The 18,356-nt window shown below is 43.8% G+C and overlaps 1 protein-coding gene across 2 annotated transcripts in view; it reads left to right on the plus strand.

The window, feature by feature from the left end:
* The window catches only part of rftn1a (raftlin, lipid raft linker 1a), a 34,224-nt gene that overhangs the window by 5,284 nt on the left and 10,584 nt on the right, over positions 1–18,356 (plus strand). Inside the window, exons 2-5 of one of the 2 annotated variants that reach the window (XM_054764085.1) lie at positions 1,912–2,063; positions 11,447–11,630; positions 15,247–15,334; positions 17,676–18,309. In XM_054764085.1, the coding sequence (XP_054620060.1) occupies positions 1,916–2,063; positions 11,447–11,630; positions 15,247–15,334; positions 17,676–18,309 (1,054 nt within the window). In that variant the 5' untranslated portion in view covers positions 1,912–1,915. Of the gene's footprint in view, positions 1–1,911; positions 2,064–11,446; positions 11,631–15,246; positions 15,359–17,675; positions 18,310–18,356 lie in introns of both variants that reach the window. The other variant, XM_054764084.1, reaches the window with a different exon arrangement.

Consider the following 18,356-nt stretch of genomic DNA (forward strand, 5'->3'; position numbering starts at 1 on the left):
AGAGCTATTTTCATAACCATATTCAATTCCACAAATTCATGTTTGTAACAAAAGCTTATTATTATTAAAAAAAAACAAAAAACAAATGATCCAGACCAGATCAGATCGGATCTGAATCGAAGACTATAAAAAAATCGGATCGGCTCGGAAGCCAAACAACGTGGATCGGGATATCCCTAGTTTAGAAATTTGAGCTGTCACAGAAGCAAAACTATTGTGTCAAAGCGAAAGTTACGCTTGAAATGTATTTTTTCACAAAAAGCAGTTTTTCTCTTTTTTTGTTTTCGGCTGGTATAGATATTTTCCTGGAACTTACCGATATTTTCTGCTGATTACTAAAGACCAGAAAAAGGTAGAAACAGTCTTTTTTTCCTGATGAAAGACGGGAGTCTAATGTTTCTTTTGGTAGGTTCCATGTTTGTACAGCCATAGAACACAATAATCTGTGTGCCTTGAAAGCTCTGTAGTCTCGACTGAAGAATCTTATTTCCTTGACGGCGATATCATAACACACCAAACGTGATGTTTACATAAAGCCACCTTGACTTTTATGTACTCCTGCCATAGAAACACTAAAGAAACCTGTTTTCTCCTCACATAATAGTAGATACTGTATTATCCACGCATTAAACATGTTACACGGATTCACTCCTCCCATCATTCGGTCGCGTGATGCCAGCACGAGACCTCTATTTGTAACTGAATGTTTTGAACTCCTGTTTCCACGCCAGTGTTGTATTAGACAGAATAATTCTGCCAAGAGGAGTCTTGCCATAGCGGAGGCCTTCATAGATCAGCCTTTCATATCTGATGTCTTGTTGTTTTTTCGAGTCGAGGCTGAGCGCGAGAGCGCCTCTGCTGGTTACAGCTCGGTAGTCCACTCTGATTTTGCCATAATTGCTACACTTTACAACAACGTTTTTCCCGTTTAAAGAGTGGACTGTTAAGATGAATCACAAGAGTGTGAGGTATGAAAATGTGTCCCTATTTTGTTGCCTTTCAAGATGCATATACCATGCAGGTCAAACACACACACCAAGCTTAATGTCATCTTTTAGGATCATTAGCCAAGTTAATGTCCGTGTACATTGCCTTTCACCATGCTCGCCTGGGAGATACAGAGATACAGGCGTTTGGGAGAGGGCACGCACGCACACACGCACACACACCTCACATTGTGGTTGTGGTAAAGCGTGGCAGGCTGCAATATGAAGTGTAACTGATGGTTGGAGGGTGGTAAGCCTGTCACATCTGATTAATTTGGCAATATTTGCCAGCCTGCCATATTGATGGTCATATTCTCTCTATTTGGCCCCTCTGCCTTCCATCTAACATTGTTTGTCTAGCAAAGCATCTCAGTCCTGTTTCGGGTGCAATATAGCCCGCAGCTTTGGATCCATATTGCTTGAAGAAGGTATTTGGACCTCCATAAATTGTTATTTTAATTGCCTGTTGGGCCCACGCATCTTGAGCAAATCTCTTTGTGATAGAATGCTGACCTTGTGGATCAACATATAAATTGGTTGGCGGGTCGCAACACGCTCACCATCTTCAGCTCCCCTCCATCCTCTCTCCTTCTCTCTCTATCTGGTGTCATGTCGCTCCGCTTGACAGGGCAGGAAATCACACTCATTTCTGCTTTAATTCGTTCTGATCAAACATGTCGCTCCCAATCAGCCACGTTTGATTAGGAGCCGGCCATATCACAGCCCGGCGAGCAGGTAATGGATGACAGTTTCATATTTCACCATTATTGCATTACACTGTGTTTGTGTGGGGGGCGAGAGTGAAAGAAACAGACACATTATTTCCCACAGCAGGCGCTTGCACGTGTGTAATAAATGTAGACACACACTCCTCAGGAAGTGTGAATGTGTTTTGTATATTTAGAAAGTCTTCTCATCTCTGCAGAGATATGGGGTGTAGGCTGCCCAAGTTGCGCAAAGGCGAAGAGACGCAAAGCCCAGGCAACATCTACTCCACCTTGCGAAGGCCTCAGGTAGAGACCAAAGTGGGAGTGTCCTACACATACCACTTCCTGGATTTCCTGTTGGGAAAAGAAGGTATGGATCGTATCTTTTTTGTTTGTTTGTTTGGATTTAACGTGTGTTGACTCAGCGAGGCATGTGACTCCCCCCGCACTTACTTTGAAAGAGTCATGGGTTGCTTGTTTATCAGGCCCTCATGGCTAAAATCTGCATGGCTGTGGCTCATACAACTTGTGGCCCAGTGTTGCGTAATCGATCGGGATCCAGGACAAGAGCTGTCTGGACTTTACAATGATGATAACGCTTCTGATTTGAGCGAGAGAGAGAGATGTGTTCATTTACTAAACCATATGATGCTATTTTTCAACTATTTCCCACAATATTGTATTGATCTAGCCTTGATGCTGGATAGTTTAAAAGTGCTCTAAGTAAGAACTGCTGGGAGAACACATTGTTTTGTGTGTTTGTCGCATTCACTCATTCATTTTACATACAGCACATATGGCAACTCTGCATTTGTCCGGTGTAAAAGATGCCATATATCACATACAACAATGTAACATTAAGGAGTGGGACAGGAGGACTCAAACGTTAGCAACACAATCATAGCCGTGTGAGCTAAAGTGCTAACATGATACAGTCGCCCCACGCTACATAGCGGTTTGAACATCGGTCCCTCACTCTGTCACGGTTTTTCATACAATTAACTCATACATGATCACTGTTTTGTGGTTCATGGCCTGTTATTCGTCAGAAAATATGCATATTTAAGCAAATGTGCCCAAATGGATCATTTTCAAGCATAAATATGGCTTAATGAACTAAAATACAAATGCAGTATAAGCCATTTAGACCACCAACTTGTGAATAGTTTGTAGTATTTTACCCTGGTCACTAGGTGTCAGTCATTGTTCCGTGAGACCACCACCATGCACTTGAAGAAAAGATCATAATAATAGTAATAATAATAATCATAACACTGGTTACTGTTGCAGCCATAGCCCATAACATGCTAAAACTCAACTCCAAACCACGTCGTCACTTCCTGTCCGCCATCGATTCTGCTCCCCTACAAGGTAAACTGTCCTAAATGGCTTATTTTCTCTGATTATTTTAACTACCGTATATTGGGTAATATGAATGTAAAGTTGACTCATGGGTGTTATTTCATGTCTTGATGGCGCTAATAATGTTAAAAAGCTTATTTACAAGAACGTTTTCTATGCCGTAACTACGGAAATATTTCTTTTATAAAGAAGGAATCCTGCAGAAATGTACTTTTTACCATCAGGTCCGGAACCAATTAACCGCGCTAAATGAGGGATTACTGTGTCACATTTTTCGTTAGTCTATTGACTGAGGACAAGCAAACTTATTAAGCTGACAGCTCCCACGTCTGTATCTGACAAATAGTCGACAGAGCCCCAGAGGTGCTTTATGGTAAAAGCTTTATTTTACTACACGTAAATCCTGCTTTTTACAAAGCTGCCCCCCGTGAGGTCATGACAGCTTCAAACTACTTGTTCTCATGCTCGGTGGTCATTGCCAAACTCTGGACACATTACTATCATAACATTGAAAAGTACATTTTGCATTAAAGGGGATCTTTTTACTATTTTAATTAATGTGGTTATAGTTTGCTGTGGTGTAAAACTGCACTGCATAATAGGTTCTAAACTGATGCATATGTGCATGTGCACCTTATGAAATCTCGAAATGGAGCTTGTACATTGTATGCCTGAACGAGAGGAAATAACCCTCCACACCAGCAGTCGGCAGTAGTTTGTATTTAAAAATGGGAAACCGCTATGATTCGTTGGTGAAAGACAGGAGCCAGAAATGCGACCAAGAATGCCCAACATTGACTGGTTGTCACTGGTGTTGACCATGAACTGAAAAAAATATTATTTCGTGAACAAAATCAATTGCGCAACTCTTTGAAACCGCAGAAAAAGTCACAATTAGACAAGAATTCATTCTGAGTTGATCCTCATTTGCCACAGTTCCACTCTAATGGTTGGGGGAAACCCATTCTGCAGAATTCCACAGCAGAGAACATTTTTATATAATGCCTCTATTTTTTTTTCTTCTCCAGGAGCACTAAAGTTTGCTGTTTTTCTGCCATTGTGATCTGTGCTTTCCAAAGTTGTTGTTTTTTTATTGTCTAACTTAAACCTGAGATGAAATGTGTAGGTCAGCATCTCGGCTGAACTGTTTCTTCACACCGTGAATGTCTTGAGGGCAGAAAGTGGCTCATAAGCTCCCTGTGTGTGTGTGTGTGTGCACGCACGCACGTGTGGGTGTGCGTGCCTGCGTGTGGGTGTGTTTGTATGTGTGCAGTGAGCGGAATGAGTTGACTGCACTGTGCCCTGACCTGTGTTTGCTCACTTTCGCTGGAATCTGAGCATCCGTTAATGAGTATTGAAAAATTGCCTGCTAATGTGTGGGCGTGTGCTTGCAGCATCTTCAGGAAAGTTTGATGACAATCCTCCAGAGGCGTCTGGTTTCTAAAAATACTAATTCTTCCATTGTGTTGCTCATGTGGACTGTGATAGAAGGCGAGAGGAGAGCAAGGAGAACGTTAAAAGCAGATATTTCAATTAACACACAGCGAGCCCCATGTACCCAGTATGCAGCCAGAAGCCAAAACGCGTACAAGAAGCTCACGGAAATCCTTTATGGATGACTTTTCCAATAGAACATTGTAACAGACAGGATAGCAGACGCGGTGTTACTGCCAAGTGGAGACTATGTAGTAGCTTTTCCAGCCCGCTTTGTTGTGTTTGGCTGCAATCTGCTGGAATCCAACAAGATCTGGCAATGCAATATTGTTTTAAATCGTAAAATAGGCATGAAGCATGGAGCAGATGTGAACAAAAGTACTGAGACACACATCTTAATCCATTAATTAGTCAATCAGGGATTGTGTAGACCCTTAAAGTGCTCATGACACCAAACATGTTTTAAAAAAACAATAATAAAATGGAAGCACTCATAGATAAGCAACTATGAAATCGGAGTGAATTGAAATGGTGATTTTGACACGCCCCCCCCAGCCAGTTTTTTTTAACCGACGCCGTCTTGGCTGTGCCGTCACGACCAGAACACGTTCCCGGGACCAGATTCAAACACATGCAGCAACGAGCTCGCAGCAAAGCCAAGAAAGTGACATATACACAACAATAGCACAGTAATAGTAGTTGTTATATTGTTGACAGTTGGAAAATAAAAGACCACTTATCCCTGAAATGAAACCCCAAAGTATTATTCGAAGATTCCTGGAATAGATCTAGTAAAAAATAATTGTATTTACTTACTTAAACTGACAGATCGACTGCAAGATAGGCTAGAAAGATGAGTGACGTCAAGTAGTGCAGGTGCAGAACACTTACGGGTGACGCAAACAAGCACAACCATGCACTAATATTGTGTTGTGAGGAGTATGGTATGCTTTACTGGCAGCGATAGCTACAACAGGTAGCGCGTTATCCGCGTCAGTTAGGAATTAGCACTGCATTAGCCATCAGCACTAGACTGGCTACCATAGAGCATATTAGCAGAAGAGAAATGTGAGTTTTTGACTTTTTATTTCCATCTGCGGGGCAGTAATATTTGTCCCACGAAGTTTGCCGATGGACTGTCTGACGAGGCGAATGGTGTCTTTTAGAAATGTGAACAAGCTCACTCCGTCTCCTCGAGTGTTCCAGCTAAAGCCTTCAACACAACGAGTGGGCGTAATATAAACAGATATATAACAAACAACAGCAATTCATCCAGAAGCGGACGCTAAGAGTTGAGAAAGCATTGGAGGGAAGCACAAGTTCTGTGCAGGTGCACAAAATGTCATAATGAACTTAATCACTTGCATGACAAACTTTAAAATAAAACAACCAAGGCAAGACATGAGAGACAAGAAAAATAAGAATAAATAAACAAAAGAGTGTCTGGTGTAGACATCACTAGCTCAATATTCCAGTAACACGGGAAATATGCCTTTCAATGTTATTTTTCACGGCCGAAATGACAACATTAACATGTGCTTTGGAGTCATGAGCACTTTGAGTTCCCCATGAATCTTACATAAGACATTTTGGACCGTTGTCTGCACCAAGCAAGGCACATAAATGGTTTAGATGAGTTTGTTGTGGACGAATTTGACCTACAACAGAGAGACCTCTCAAATGAGACACAAATTCCACTCCCCGACATCTTGTAGAAAGTTTTCCCAGTGCCGTGGAAGCTGCAAAAGCGGGGAACAACTCCATATTTCGTTCCATTTTCACATCCCTGTAGGTGTCTTCCAGCACTTCCAGATACTGTATGTGCAGACAGAACACTCACGTAGTGTTCACACAAGCCTTCTTGGCGGCTCAGTGAGGCGCACACGATACACTTTTTTTTGGGCTCTTCGGGAACAGAAGTTACAGTTATCTAGCAGCAGACAGGTAGGTCATTTATATGGTAAACTCCCTGATGCCATCAGAGCTGCCTTAAGATGGTTCTCCTCACATGGCTATTATGAATTGATGTGTGTTTTGTGTGCGTGTGTGTGTGTGTGTGTGTGTGTGTGTGTGAGACGCGCTCGCCTTCCTCTCTGCATTTGCGATACAGACACCCAAGAGAAGTGAAGGATTCCTGGAGGATTATTTGATTGTTTGTGGAGATTGAGCGACTTCATTCCCACAAAAGGGATTTATTTATATTTATGTGTGCGCCTGCGTGTGTGTGTGTGTGTGTGGTTAATCGTGCAGAGGGAGGGGGTCGGTGTAGGCATCCTTATGTCATTCCATGACATTGAAGAAACCCACGGTCAAGTCCACAGTCTAATTCAATTTGGCGTCCATTAATAATAACGTTTCCCTGCCAGCGTGACTCAGTGACTCCGACACTGTAATGAAAAACAAATATCACAGCTGCTTCCCCCTCTGAGATATGAGACTGTTTATTAAACTAAGTTATGTTCTCAGTCAGGAGCTCAAGTACTTTCTACTCAGACTTGGGATCACCGTGGGATGAAACGGTCTGCTTTGGTTGGAAAACGTATGTTATCTAGACAAAAGTATTGGGACAGATCCCCATGTAACGGGTTACACCCACCCCTTTATTTATGTATATTTACGCCAGCTAAGACCTTTTGGACAAGTCTAGGTCCAGCATGTGTACCAGTGTATCAAGGAAATCCCATAACTTGAGCTCAACTTCATCAAGCGACCTTTGGGATGAACTGCAATGGCGACAAACTACAATGGCCTCTAACCTCACAAATATTCTTCTCGAGCGATAAACAGAATTCCACCAGCTGGAGCAGCTGTACTGAAGTGCGTTGGTAAAACACACGCGCCGACACCCCTAAGAGTCGCACGGGACATTGAGTTGACAGTTCAGGCTTTTAGCACAACGGCTAGCGCTCTCAATCCTCATCCTGCGGACCCTGGTTTGGGCCTGCGCGGAATGCGGGGCTGGCTGAGCCGAGCGGGTTACATAGGCACGGCACAAATTGACTATTTTGAGTGCGCCCAAAGTCCCACTAAGTCACACTGTGTCAAGGCGACCTTCTGATACGGCCACTTGATATTTAGGAAATTTGGCCTGTGGGTCACGCATCTCGTATTGCTCTCCCCTTCCGTATGAAGCCCAAATCTACGGCCTTATTACCCTTTCATTATCAACCGGCCTCACTCGATGACATCATATCCCTCCATTGGTCGACTTGAAATGTCAGCTCGCCGGTGTGAAAGTAGAGCGCATGAAAAGAAACACCGAGAGTAGGGGTGCTGTGATCCAGCCAACAAAGGCAAGAACTTGACCGAGGGAGATGTAACGAGGGTGTGAGGCCGAGCAGCCCATTAGTGCAGGAGAGAGACGGGCGTTAGTGAGGTCTCATCCAGCCAATCAGAGGAGGAGGAACGGTGAGCTCTGCTTTAAGAGGTGTGAGGAGAGCGGAGGATGTGTCAGGGGAGTCAGTTAGGTGCCATGCGACGGGGCTGAAGGTGCTGATGACTTTGTGGCACCCTGCTGGGGCCGAGACCCGCTTGCCTCATTAAAACAGCAACATGTGGCTAATGCTCAAGTGTGTGTGTATGGAATAGAATAGAATAATGGTTGTGTGTTTGCTGGTTGTTACCTACGTAGAATGGGAGTTCACTGGCGTGTATTCACTGGTGACGGTGACGGACCAATTGTGTGTTTGTGAGCGAGGGTGCTCAGATAGCGCCAAATCTTCAAAGTAGTGCAAATTGAATCGTGGTGGGCCGCCACAACTAAATGAATGTATGGGAAACCCTGGCACGATATGTCAGCTATTGGCAGAAGTGCCATGGAAACAGGAGCTCAGCCCTATTTTTCCATCGTTTTCCAGAAATAGAATCAATTGATGGTCGTGGATGAAGGAAGTGTAGTCTACGTGTATTGGGTGTTATTAGTTTGCGCAGGTGTACCTAATGAAATGACCTTAGTGCACATGCATGCGATGGCAGATGTATGCTCCCCCTGATGAAATGTCACATATTCCAACATCATACATCTCCGCTATCAGTGCGTGTGCGTGTGATCTATACGGGTGAGACACCGGGTGAAAGACGCATCCATCACTTGGCAAGGTTCGCCCTGCCCAATGCACTTCTTCAAAACATTTGCAACGTGAGACGATTTTAAAAAGTGCTGCATGACGGAACGGCATCTTTCATGTCGCACGAGAGCTGCTGTGTGTCAAAAATGAAAGCCAGGCTCTCAATTCACAGCATCACAAGTGCACGACGTGTACGTTCCTGCTTTTCTTCATCACCCGACGTCTTTTTCTGACATTTCTCGTAAAAAAAGTGCAGACCCTTTTGCTGACCGACCAAATGTCGTAGCCCACAGCTACATTCCCTCAGCAGCGGGGAGCTCCTGACTTCAGGAAGTTGATTGTTTTATAGCCACCGCTTTGGCACGTATCCTCGCCTAAAACCTCTGCAAGTCATTAGAGGGCTATCTGAATAAAAAGTGAACCTCCAGCAAGCCGAGGATAAGCCTCGAGGGTGGCTGTGAGCCGTAATCCTCATTCGTCACCTGGCAGCCTTAATGCTGCCTCTCTGGAACACACACTGGCTGGGGTGCTGTGCCACAATGCATACACCGTTTATTTGTATAGAAATTCAATATCTCATTCCACAGCATTACTGTAGGCAAACCTGCACTATGTAATATTAGGTAATGCAGGAGCTTTATCCAGCCTAACAAACGATTGCTATCATAGCCTCATTGGTGGACGTCATTTTGTTGACAGACTGTCAAGGAGGCATTAATTTGACAACATGTTTTGTCACCGTTTGGATCACATTTAGAGCTTGAGATCTCAACATGTTCCGAGAATGGGAGCGCCCTCTTCATTTTTGACAAAGTTGTGGCATTTTTTTTCTCCGTCATGTGTTCAAAAAGACGCCAGTCTTTACTACTTAGCCATGTTAAAAAATAATAATAGTGAATATACAATTTAAAGCCAACGGTTTGAGTTACTATGCATTTGTTGAATGCGTATTCAATAAGATAAGCGGCAAAAGACTCACTGTTTGCTGTCCCATTACAATACATGAATACACCATTCATGCTAGCATGCTTCTTTTCAGCAGTCCAACCCTGCCCCTGACTAGCAAGGCCTAGAAAACCAACGGGTCTCATTCATGTTCTCATTCTGCAGGGGGAATTGAAGCCTTTTTTTGTTAATTCCCTCAGTGGCAGATGGTATAAATGAAGGCGCTCCCCAGCCTAAAGCGCTGCAAAACACCCTAATAACTTCTGTATGCCTGAGTTAATTGGCGGTGGGCGAGTGCTAGCCGTGCAGAGCTAATGGTTGGCTAATGACTGGATCTTTGTTATCCTCGCTGTCCAACATGGTCTCCAGCTGTTAATGTAATCATCACCATGCTGCTTTGGAGACGTGCGCACGCAGACAAGCCATTTATGCCTTTTGCTTGATGAAAGCCTCTCCCGCTTCCAAATATTTGTGCCAAGATGCTGCGTTCTCGCGGATGTTCTTTTTCCTGTTGTTTGTGCAGCAGTGTGTGCGCGCGCACACCTTCTTGGTTCTGTTTGTGTGGCACCACCTCACCTTTCAGCCAGTGTTTGCATCTTTGTGTTCCTGTTTTCCTGTCTTTGCAGGGCCACTGCTGGCCAAATTGGGGTACAAAACAGAATTGAATTTTCAGGTGCCACCTGTTTTTTGGGGGCCCCATCAGTCAGGGGCCCTGCTATTTGTCTGAACTCACACCACCCCCACCGCCCTCGAGCTGACTTGACCCACGCACGTCTCTCGGCAACGACGCGCAACCTCTGCGCATTTGCCGAGGATGCGCCACCTTGCACAAAATTGGGCCACCCAGGAATTATGGGGCCCTCGGCACACTGCGCTTAATGCGTGTAGGGAGGGACGGCCCTGTATCTTTGTGCGTCACCATTCCTGACCACCAGTATTGTGGGGACATTCTGGAGAAAAATGCTGGGATGAGCTTCTTTCACCCTATTACACTGCTTGTGTGTGCGCGCGTGTGTGTTTTCTTGTCTTTCTATGTTTGTGTGGCACCAACCGTGACAACCTGCATTGTGGGGGCCAGGTTTCACCCTCCAAGACTGTGTGTGGGTCACCCAGTCTTGCATGCGTGCATGCCTGGGTGCATCTGGCTAAGTGTGAGCACAGCAGATGATAGAGAAGTCATTTAAAATGAGATAGCTGGCACGTTTTTTTTTTTCCCCTGCGTGTGCTTTTTTAATTTATTCAGGTTATTTTCTCTTCTCCAGACCAATGCAAATGAGACTGAATGGGAAGGATGACAAGCATTCAGGCTCCTCATCCCCCCCCACCCACCTTCATTCTCCATCCTCCTCTCTTTTGTACACACCTGGCTTCACTCAGCATCCAACCACGGGCGCACGTGTTCCCTCCCAAAAGCCCCTTTAACACGAGCGAGCTTGACGACAATGCGCCGACCCCGAGAGGGCGGTTCTCACAAACATCCCCCTCAAGGATTTGCCGCGACAGTTTGCTCCCGTACGATAAGCTCCGCTAACCGTTCCCACTGAAGTGAGAAGGAGTGCGGGTGGGGGTGTGGGGGTTCTCTTCATTGTGTGTGGCTTCTCTGTTAACGATTCCTGCTAATACCATGATAGCGTTGTCTTTCAACCCTTTTGATGTTTGTGTGTGTGTGTGTGTGTGTGTGTGTGTGTGTGTGTGGCGTGCAGGATAAAGAGCACTTTTGGAGCATGTGTGAACGCATTAAAGTGTTTACACACTCGAGCCTCTCTTTTCTTTTTTCCCCCCCCTCGCTATTAAAACCAGGCTGCCACAGCGAAGATGGAGTTCTCGTGTAATTCGTTTTAGATTTAGCGTGAAGATGCCATGTGTCGTTTCTCAGTGGGAATCATCACAATCAAACATACTTTTACTCTTTGTTTCTCCATCTTCACACATGCGTCTCCCCCAGAGGTGCCAGTGTCATCCGTGCTGTGCCTGTCTTCAGTCAGAGAACTACCTGTCCAGGTGAGGGAGCTCTATGCGCAGGGCTTCGTCCTGGTTGCCGTCCATCCCTTTGTGCATCCCTGCGGCCCCCGTCATGCCCACATCCAGCGGCAGCTCCACCGAGCCGTGCTGGTTCGAGAAACACCGAGGTAATTCGAATTTACATGTAAATGGCTTATTTTGCGCTTGTAAGAATTTAGTGGGAAATTGGCCAAAATGTTAAGCATTAACTTCTGTTCAATCGGCGTTTGCATACGTGCATGAAGCCCACGTGTACAATGTACAAACACGTTGGAGTCCTGGTGCAACAAAGTCCACAAACATGCTAAAAAATGCTATATTTTACCCCGAAAACTGAAACTTTGCAGTGAAAATGCACTACATAACAATGAAAATGCTCTGATTTACCAGAATGACGCTATACCTTGCAATGAAAATGCTATATTTTATTCATGAAAACGCTATTTACCATTTAAATGCAATATTTCACCATTAAAAACACGACTTCATTATGAAAATGCTCTATTTAGCCATGAAAACACTAAATATTATCATGAAATTGCCCTATTTTACCATGGGAACACTATGTTGCCATGAAAATGCCGTATTTATCCCTGGAAACATATTTCCATGAAAACGAAAATACCTTTTTAGCATAAAACCACAATACATTGCTATGACAATGCTGTTTTTATCTTTGAAAACTCTACCTTTGCTATAAAAATGCTGTTTGTAGCAATGAAAACACTGTATACTGTCATGAAAACACTATTTCAGGGATGTCCAAAGTGTGGCCCGGGGGCCATTTGTGGCACATTGTAAAAATAGAATTTTACAAGAATACAGCTGTAATTTTACAAGAATAAACTTAAAATATTAAAAGAAAAAAGTTGTAATCTGAAAAGGTTGTAATTTTATGAGAAAAACATAGTATTGTGAGGAAAAATAACATAATTTTACAATCATAAAGTTGAACTATGTGAAACAAAACAATGAGTAAAGTTGTCATTTTTTTAGGTTGTGGAAAAAGTTTCAATGTCACGGAAATAAAGCCAAAATATTATGGGAATAAAATGATAATTACGAGCAGAAAGTTGAAATGGCAGAAATGGTAAAAACAGCTGCAATTTTACGACAATAAAGTCAAAATATTAAGAAAAAAAATGTCATATTGTAATGAGAAAATTTTATGATTTCACAATGATGAGGAAAAAAAATTCATTTTAGTAGCACAGAGTTGAAATATTAAAGACAAAATACATTTTTTTGTAAAAAAAAAAAAAAAAAAAGATTTGAAACAAAACAAAATAAAGATGTAATTTTTGGAAAATATTATGGGAAGAAGTCATAATATTATGAGAAGAAAATGTACAAATATTATTTAAGAAGGAAGTTAGAAATATTTGGGGGAAAAAAGAAGGAAAATGGTCAGAAAAAACAAGCAAAGTTCATACTAATAATATACTTTTTCACTTTATTTATTTTTTTTTTTATCAAAATGGGCTTTGCATCCTTTCATTTTTTAGTTTTTGGCCCTCGCTGGAAAAACTTTGGACACCCTTGCTATATTTGTAACAAAAAAAAGACCTATTTTAGCATGAAAATCCTATATTTTGCTATAGAAATGCTATATTTGTCCATGAAAACACGTAACTTTACAAATGTAAACATGCTGGAGTCCGAGTGCAACACATTCCACAAACATGGTCACACGCTCAGCTAAAAATGCTTCATTTTACCATAACGGCACTACATTTTATCATGTTAATGCTCCGTTTTACCATGAACACAGTATATTCTGCCCTGAAAATACCATGAAAATGCCATATTTTACCGCAAAAAGCACATTATTTCGAAAGGAATGTCTTGTCACGATACGTCGCCATGCCAGATCCAGTATCATGAGCCAACTTTGCATACTAACGTAATCAAGAGTGGCGTTGCAGCAGTCAAATGTACAAACCGCTTTGTTGCTTTCACTGATGTGACAAGGAGACACTTTATCACCGGTCTGTAGCCCACCTTCATCTTTTCATGTCAAATTACAGCAGATGAGTCGAGCAGAGAGACGTGTTTGACTGCAGCTGGCTGCCCTAATTCTTTCACTTTTAACTACACATGATAAACAAATACACCGTACCGTGTCTGTGTGTGGTTTTTTACAGGTCTGGACTCACTCAGGAGCACACCTCCTGGCCACAACATTAGGTACAAAAGGTTGTGTAGAGCTGCAATGCATCCTATTGAGAGGCATTCTTGATGTTAGTAGAATTATGCTTCACTATTGCTGAATATAAAGTTTTTTTTACTTGAAATGTTTCTAAGCTTGGTTAAAACATCCAGATTCTATGCTACTGCACCTCATAATTCATTCATTATGGACCTCATAATGAAGTTTATTATCCTCAGTATTCAGGCCTGCATTAGCGTGTGTAATGGTACATGCCTGCCGCCTTTGGTGCAGACAGCGCGGGTTTGATCCCCGGCCTCGGTCCCAGCACCTAGCCACCGGAGTTGTCCAGTGTTGGTTCCGTCGCTTGCACAAATGGGAGGGTTGCGTCAGGAAGGGCGTCCGGTGTAAAAATGAATGGACTTGCTGTGACGGGCAAAGAGCTGGGGGGGGGGGAGTCAATATTACATTTTTCTGTTTGTATTAAAATAATATGAGTGAAGTATCCACCAATAAACTCATATACACATTTGTTTTTAGGATATTATTATTATTATTAATAATTAGAATTTGTTATTTTTTTATTTAATTAAAAAAAATATTCTAAAATGTGTGAGCTAAAATTTCCACGGAAAGTATAAGCCTACCAGAATTTATTAATTTTTATATTTTAAACCTTTGTGTTCCTAATGTTGTGGGCAGTGAGTCTATATGTTAAAATCAGTCAAATATTACACGAGCTTGAGGTCATATTTCATTGTATTGGGACCCTCCTGAGGTCTTTTAATGTGATTTCATGCAAGAAGAAGGTGTTTAAAATGCACACACACGCCCTCTGGTATAGCCAGGCAGGTGTTGGGCTACTAATGCAACACACACACACCCCCCCGCTAAGTGGTCCAGCTACTTCCTGGCACCTGTCACCGTGGAGATGGCTGATTGCATCATCAGCCTTTCACCAGAGGGGCAGTGAAAGAGTGAAACCATCTCTTCATCCTTTCATCCCCTTTCTTCAATGATGGCCTCCTCCGCCCCTTTTCTCGCTCTTCCTTTTTGTCCCCCTCCGCCTTTTATCTCCACATCACCGCCGGCCCCTTTCATCAAAAAAAAAAAAAAAAAAAAAATGAAAGCATAGAAGGAAAAAAAGTGTCAGATCAACTGTTTCAAATCTAGCCGGGAATGTCAGCGGCGCCTGGGAGTGCACGATATTACCCCGGCCTTCTCCTTGACCTCATTCCAAATATGAAGAGGCATATCTCAATACCCTTTTTTTTATCATCACGTCTTGCAGCGACTGCTGAAATTCCAACTCTAATAAACCCATTGTGATGGCGGCGAATGTGCGCACTCCCTAAAATGGAAGAAAATCACACATTTTCTCGCGAAATTGACATGATGGTTCTGCTGTCATCATTCTGGTTCAGTGAGCAGAACGTCTGCCACAGCCTATAAAACCCTGGCCTCCTTCAAAGCGGAATGGACGTGCGGAATGGCACCGCTAGATGAGAAATCACATTTTTGTACGTCATAAAAAAAAACACACAAGCACAATGAGGTGTGTTCTAATGATACATGTGTCTTCTCTCAATTCGTAGTTGGGACAAAAGCCAGGAGAGGAGATGGTGGCGACGTGGTCTGGAGACGGACGTGTGCGCGGCCGGTCATCAGGCTGCTGACCCGGAGGTGATTCAGAGCTATGTCAAGAGGGTGAGGGTCCACATGCCGTCTGCGTTTCCGTATCATTCTCTTTCCTCCGAGGTTTTCACACGGAGATGCTCCCAGAATGGGAATAATGTTGCTCTTTGTGGTGCACAATCAAAGCAGTCAGTGTTGTACAATGACGGCCCTTTTTGGCAGCATTTTTGAGATGTTTCTTTATCTTTTTACAGCCATAAAATGCACTTCCCAGTGAAAACATGGTGAAACACAGTGAAAGCAACACCGCCCCACCACTCTTTTTAATGCACCACATGTGTACAGGCACACAACGGGTGAAGAAGGGGGGAGAGGGGGGACATAAAAGGGAAACAGGGACAAAACAAGGACAAAATAAGAATTAGGATTGGGGTGGGGGCTTAAATGTTAATCTTAAATGTTAATTAATCCTTTTCATTTGTCTTCTATGTGCATTTATACAAAACGGGTTTTGTGTTAACATTTTTCAGTCACCTGCTGGTGACATCATCGACGGGCGAAGTAGCTGACTTCCGTTATGTTGGCAAGCTAAGGATGCTAACAGGACGTTTTGTGATAGGAACACAGTTGGACTCACGCAGCGTATTAATAACGCGACCAGACGTGCTAACTGGAAAATGTACGCAAACCCGGGGGGAAATTTTGGCGGAAACTTTAAACGTTAACCGAAAAAAAAAACCAAGCTTACGAGGGCGGACACTAGCAGAGGTTCCGCTGTACATTCAAGTTACCAATTTTTTCCCCATTAAATCCATTGGAAAGGTTGAAAATTTCAATGCTTGCAACGCAAATTACAACACAAAATGATTCATCCAGGGTCAAAACGTGACTGGAAGTGTGAAATAAACGCTAGATTCCCACTTGTTGCATCTGTAGCTGTCTGGCAAATAGAGTAAGAGTGAAATTGAACCCTCAGATCCCCCCCCCAACATCACTTTTTCAGTCCCTCTCCGCTCATAAATTAGGCTGCACGCCGACAATGGGAAATGAAAATGTGCTCTATTGAACAGATTTGCATCTGAACGCCCAAAGAGCGTGCACAAAAGGGGAGCTGATTGGATGGAAAATGCACATCATGGAGTCTGTGATCGGCTCCAGCAGCGTGATATGAATAGCCAATCAGATGACAGCAGCACGATAAGGCTCCTACTGGCCAGACTGAATAAGTGTATGTGTGCGTGTGCTCAATTTTGTCATCTTTCCCTCTCCGAACGCTCGCCAGCCCTCCCACTCTCAAGCTGTCCGCTGTACAGTTTTATGCGCGCATGTTGCGCAGCTTTGTTGTGTTGTCGCACAAAAGACACAGACGCACTGCGTGAGCATGGATGAGTGAGGTGTCGGAAAGGTGTGTACCGCGGGAAGATGTGTCTCATTATTGCTCGGCGCTAGTTTGCAGTCGGATTTTGCTCCCGTCGAGCCTGTCTGAAACTGTCAGCCCAAATATCAGCTGACAATTAAACCGCGCGCGCACGCGCGCACACGCGCTCACACACATGGATGCGTGCAGATAACGAGGTCCTTTTGTCATTTGAATATTTGATCTTTGCACATGATTAGCATGGTTTTAATTCAGATGGATATCACCTGTGCCTTTGTGTACAAATGAAGGCCGCCATTGAGCTAAATAGTGTACTGTACGTGCTCGGGGCAGTACGTACAGACTGCATTTAATTACTTGCGGTGTCCATTTTGACAGTAAATGAACAAAAGTGTTAAAAAGGGACCTCCTTATCAGATACAAAATGCATGTGAATGATGAAAGAGGATGTTTCCAAGCAACTGGAGACTTTTGCTTTATACATCGCAGTACAGTGGAACCTTGGTTAGCGTCCTTCATTCGCTCCGGAACGTCTGATTCTACCAGAACAAGTTTCAAAATTGGAGAAAAGAATCCCAAATGCATATGAATAAATGTGCGTGGGGGATGAATGAACATTTACGGTCACGTTTACCTTCATTTTTAAAAAGGCATAACTACGTTTTTGGTATTGAATGAGTTAATAACACGACAAGATGGCTGCCGTATTGTACGCTAACCGGAGAATGCAGCAAAATTGTGGCGTAAGTTTTCCACGTTAACCAAAAAACATGCTAACCGGGGCGGACGCTAAACGATGTTCCACTGTATAGCATATGATAGCAAGCACTACATACACTGGAAATAGAGCCCCTAGTGGCTGTGGGCGGCATAGAGCTGACATCAGAACAACCTAATGGTACGTAATAAATGTCATGACGTCATTGTAGCATTAACTTACGTCCCAATACTTTTATCCTTGCCTCTTATTTGATGAATGGTTGATTATGAAGTGACTGTTTTGTCCGACAGATCCAGGATGTAGCCGAGCAAGGCGTGATGTTCGTGGGCTTCCTCCAGCAGCCAGGAGGGGCGCCCTGCTTCTTGGCCAACTGGGACCCCGACGAGCTGTCCTCCTTGCACTCCAGCCCCTCCCCCATACACCGACACACCCTCATCAGCGCCAACGCCAGTCCGACGGATCCCGCAGAGCCGCGCCGTGATGACACGGAGCGAGGCGGCCTCCCCTTTGAGCCTGGAGAGCTGGCTCATGAAAGTGGAGATCATAATACACGGGATCACAAGCCCATACTGGCCCTCACCGGCCAGCCTTCAGAAGTCCACCCAGAGGGATCTAACGAGTGCATTCAGGGTGTACACATCCCCCTCGAAGAGTCACTTGAAACAATACAGCAACCTCTCGGTCACACAGTCCAGCCATGTGAATGTCAAACCCCACTGGAGACCCAAGAGAGGCAGCCGAGTCCTGGTATGAACACCCAGGAGGAGCATAAACCCCCAGAAGAATCCCCAGAGAATCATTCCAGACTTCCTAACGTACGTGAAAGGAAAGATTCAGCCTTGGAGTCTACCAAGAACAACAACCACATCTACCTGAAAACACCAGAAACCAAGAAGAGCGAGCCTTCGGCACCAGCACAGGCCCGTGAGTATCCCGATGACGTTACTTCCTGTTGGATTCCAACGCCGTAC

The sequence above is a fragment of the Dunckerocampus dactyliophorus genome, chromosome 20 (genome assembly GCF_027744805.1).
Source record: "Dunckerocampus dactyliophorus isolate RoL2022-P2 chromosome 20, RoL_Ddac_1.1, whole genome shotgun sequence".
In the NCBI taxonomy this organism is placed as follows: Eukaryota; Metazoa; Chordata; class Actinopteri; order Syngnathiformes; family Syngnathidae; genus Dunckerocampus; species Dunckerocampus dactyliophorus.